Here is a 3,943-nt window from a genome sequence, read left to right on the forward strand (position 1 = left end):
TTTTTTTTGAAAAAGAAAGACAAGTTTATAAAGTCAAACTGGCATTGGGATCAAAGCACTATCCCCCTCCAACAATTAAAAACTTTTAAACCATTTATTTTTCAATTATAATTTTCTATATTTTGTTATGATTAAAAGATCAAACTATCTAATACTAGTGGCTATAGAATTAAATATATGAAGCTGGCAACTCACATGTTGATGTTCTACTCAACTTCTACATTACTTGCGTTCTTGATGGATCTTGAAAATTAAACGAATTCTTATTTAACCCCATGATCCTTCTTCTTTTATCAATTTTCTTTTCATATTTGTAATACTTGTTATGTATCAATGTGAAACAGTTTAAACTTCGCGATTCAAACTTTTAAACTTAGACTGTTATTAATTTGGACGTAAAAACTTTAAGTTATTTGAAAACTACATAAAAAGACTTGATTGACTTTCGAAATTTGAACTGTGATATACAAATTGGGACAACATTCATTCTTTCACTCAACTAATAAAGGGAACTTACATAAATTTCATTAGTTTAGGAGCTAATTACTTAGATACATTCTAGTTTGCAATATTACATATCTTATAAGATTTTCGTGCCTTCAGATACGTCAAGATACATGTATCTCGGATACATGGGTCAAATTTAGGTGTAATTTGTTCTAGATACATTGTATCGAAGTGGATTCATATGTATCTATGATACATAGCAAAACTCCCTCCCCTCTCTCCCATCTCGCTCACCACTCTCCCATGTATGTGGTATCCCAGATACATGTGAATCACTTTAGATATAATAAATAAATAAATATATATCTAGTGTGTATTAGTGTGATTCACATGTATCTGGTACATACGAATCTCGCTCGCCTCCCTTGGCTCTCTCTCATCTCGCTCGCTACTCTCCCATGTATATGGTATCCCATATAGATGTAAATCACTCCAGATATATACAGATACATGTATCTAGTGTATTAGTGTGATTCGCATGTATCTAGTACATACAAATCGTGCTCGTCTATCTCCCTATTTGTGTATCTGGTAGCAAAAATACATGTATCTAAATCTAAGATACGTAGAAAACTCTTAATTAGTGGTAAAACACATAATATTTAAAAATATACATAATAATAATATATATGGTAGTGAAGTATGTCTAATATGTAGTTTTTCCAAATAATAATTATATGCACATGTACCGCCCAAGAATTCATTCGTTCGTACATGTCCGTAGTATGTGACGTGGGTTTAGCATTCAACTTACTCTAAGCATCTTAAAAAAACAAATTTTCTATTGTCATGTTGGACAAAAAAAATTTATCATATGGTCACAATTTGAATAACTATAAATATACACATGCATAATCTTCATTTTCATTATAACGGCTTCTAAACAAGCACTCAACATAAATATGTACAACTTCAAAACCATGAAATATACTAGTGTTTCTTGTGTACTCTTCTTTTATTTAAATATACTAATACCTTCTTGTTTAGCTTACAATGTGGTTAGTTTTGGGGCTAGGGGAGATGGCAGGACAGATTCAACCTCCGCTTTTCTTCGCGCTTGGTCTTCTGCCTGCCATTCTACTAGCCAGCCTAACGTGTATATTCCACGAGGAACATATTTGGTAAGGACGTTGAACTTAAATGGTCCTTGTAAGAGACGAATTGAGTTCCGAATTGATGGTACTCTCGTTGCTCCGGTGAATTATAATGCAATTGGAAATTTTGAGTTTTGGATTATGTTTTATAAGGTAAGTGGACTTAATGTGTATGGTGGAACTATTAATGCCAAGGGACATGGTTATTGGTCTTGTAGAAAAGGTGGAGGTACTTGTCCACAAGGAGCTAGGGTAAGTAAACCGATTCCATGAATGTAACGTCCAATTTATATATTTGAAAATTATGTAAAAACAATTATGAATCACAATAATTGAACTCGTATGGAGTAGTATTTTAAAAACATATAAAGAAATTTCATAATGAAAATTCTGGCTCCGCTGCTCTTAAATGTATCTCTAACTCTAATGTGTGTAAATTTATATATTGCAGTCGATACAATTTATGTGGTGTAACAATGTACTGTTAAAGGGTTTGACATCACTAGACAGTCAAAGAGTACATATAGGAATTGGTTACAGCAGCAATGTGAGAGTTGAGAATGTTAAGATAACAGCTCCAAGTGGAAGTCCAAACACTGATGGAATTCATGTTCAGAACTCAAGGGGGGTTACTATTTATGGCAGCATTATCAAGACTGGAGATGACTGTATATCCATTGGCCCTGCCTCAGCGAATATGTGGATTGAAAAAGTTGGATGTGGCCCTGGACATGGCATTAGGTACGTACTTAGAGCCTGTTTGAATTGACTTTTGCTTTTGACTCATCATAAGCCCGTAACTTATGACTTCTGACTTATATTTATCATGTCGTACGTGCAGCATTGGAAGTTTGGGACATAGTTTAAATGAAGATGGAGTAGCAAATATCACAGTAGCAAATTCTGTTTTCACAAAGACACAAAATGGGATTAGGATAAAATCATGGGCAAGACCAAGTGGTGGCTTTGCTAAAAATCTCATGTTTAAAAACCTTGTTATGAGGAATGTTGGAAATCCCATTTTCATTGACCAAAACTATTGCCCCCATAATGTGTGCCCTCGTCAGGTACTCCTTCCATTTCAATTTATTTTTCTGATTATTATTTGACACAAAGTTCAAGAAAGCAGAAATATGTAAAAGGCACACTTATTATGATGTTGAAAGGTCTAAATGGAACAAGTCTGAGTTAAAGTGTCGAAATGAAAATTAACGTTATAGAACCATGCTTTCTTAATTTCTTCAAGTTATAACCATTTGATATGAATACAGAGTTCAGGAGTGAAGGTGAGCGACGTAACATTCAAGAATGTGAAAGGAACATCATCTACACAAGCAGCCATGAAATTTGATTGCAGTCCCTCAAATCCGTGCACCGGAATAAAATTACATGACATAAAGCTCACTTACAATGATCGTTTGAGAAGGCCAGCCTTTGCTTACTGTAAAAATGCAAGGGGAAGTCATGCTGGCAAAGTGTTTCCCAAAAGTTGCATATGAAGAAACCTCAAAACACCAAAATTTATACTCCAACAACAAAATAACTTCTCATGTTTTTTTTTTGTTTTTGTCAGTTTTCTTATGTTATTTTAGTAATCACTTATGTAAGGTGTTGAATAATCAAATTCTTCATTTACCATATAAAAGAAGTAAATTGCGGAATATAAATAACATTTGAAACTTTAGTGTTAAAATCTCATTTCTCAAGGAAGTAGAAATCACAATCTAAAACTCCCTAGTCAAGGCGAGGGGCTGAGCTACAATATTACTATGGTAGTCAAGCGAATACTAGTCACCAAAAAATTACATTATGTATATAGATAAAATCTTATGTTATATGATATATACTTACATTTGAACACCCTTGACATGATTAGGTATAAATAGCACAATGGTTTAGTGTGTTAAAAAATTTCCTCAACGACTTGGCTGGCTTCACACATTCTGCTTGTTTAGCTTTAGGGATTTTTTGACTTTCTCTTTCTTTTAATTTTTTTTTTTATAGAAAGAGCCAAAAATTTCTTTTAACATATGAAAAATGGCTCATAAATATCTATCTTTTACCTTTGGATCGAAGAGTCTAGGAAGTAGGCAGGTGGTTGTCAACATGCGGCTTCCTAGACACTAGACAGGGGCAATTTGGCCATTTTATATTTTTTCCGATTTAATTTATTTATCTTATTTTTCTTCAGTCTGTTACATATTTAAAAATTACATTAAAAAAATTTATAAATCAATAATTAGCAACTTAAAATGTTAATAGATATATAAAAAAAATTGAATTGACTTTCGAAATTCTATCGGTGCCACATAAATTGAGACATGGGAAGTAACATATATTAT

The 3,943-nt window shown here is 32.9% G+C and overlaps 1 protein-coding gene across 1 annotated transcript; it reads left to right on the top strand.

Annotated features, from left to right (window-relative positions):
* Positions 1 to 1,394: 1,394 nt before the first annotated feature.
* On the top strand, positions 1,395 to 3,148 carry LOC102592358 (polygalacturonase-like). The gene is made up of 4 exons (XM_006353076.2): positions 1,395 to 1,853; positions 2,053 to 2,342; positions 2,443 to 2,668; positions 2,873 to 3,148. The coding sequence occupies exons 1-4, from the start codon at positions 1,410 to 1,412 to the stop codon at positions 3,098 to 3,100; spliced, it is 1,188 nt and encodes a 395-aa protein (XP_006353138.2). The 5' UTR covers positions 1,395 to 1,409; the 3' UTR covers positions 3,101 to 3,148.
* The last annotated feature ends 795 nt before the right edge of the window (positions 3,149 to 3,943 follow it).

The sequence above is a fragment of the Solanum tuberosum genome, unplaced genomic scaffold, assembly GCF_000226075.1.
Source record: "Solanum tuberosum cultivar DM 1-3 516 R44 unplaced genomic scaffold, SolTub_3.0 scf00151, whole genome shotgun sequence".
Classification (NCBI taxonomy): domain Eukaryota; kingdom Viridiplantae; phylum Streptophyta; class Magnoliopsida; order Solanales; family Solanaceae; genus Solanum; species Solanum tuberosum.

Coding starts and splice junctions, on each gene's coding strand:
- LOC102592358 (XM_006353076.2), top strand. CDS start 1,410: ATGTACAACTTCAAAACCATGAAATATACTAGTGTTTCTTGTGTACTC. Junction 1,854..2,052: donor CTTGTCCACAAGGAGCTAGG/GTAAGTAAACCG, acceptor TATATATTGCAG/TCGATACAATTTATGTGGTG. Junction 2,343..2,442: donor GGCCCTGGACATGGCATTAG/GTACGTACTTAG, acceptor TCGTACGTGCAG/CATTGGAAGTTTGGGACATA.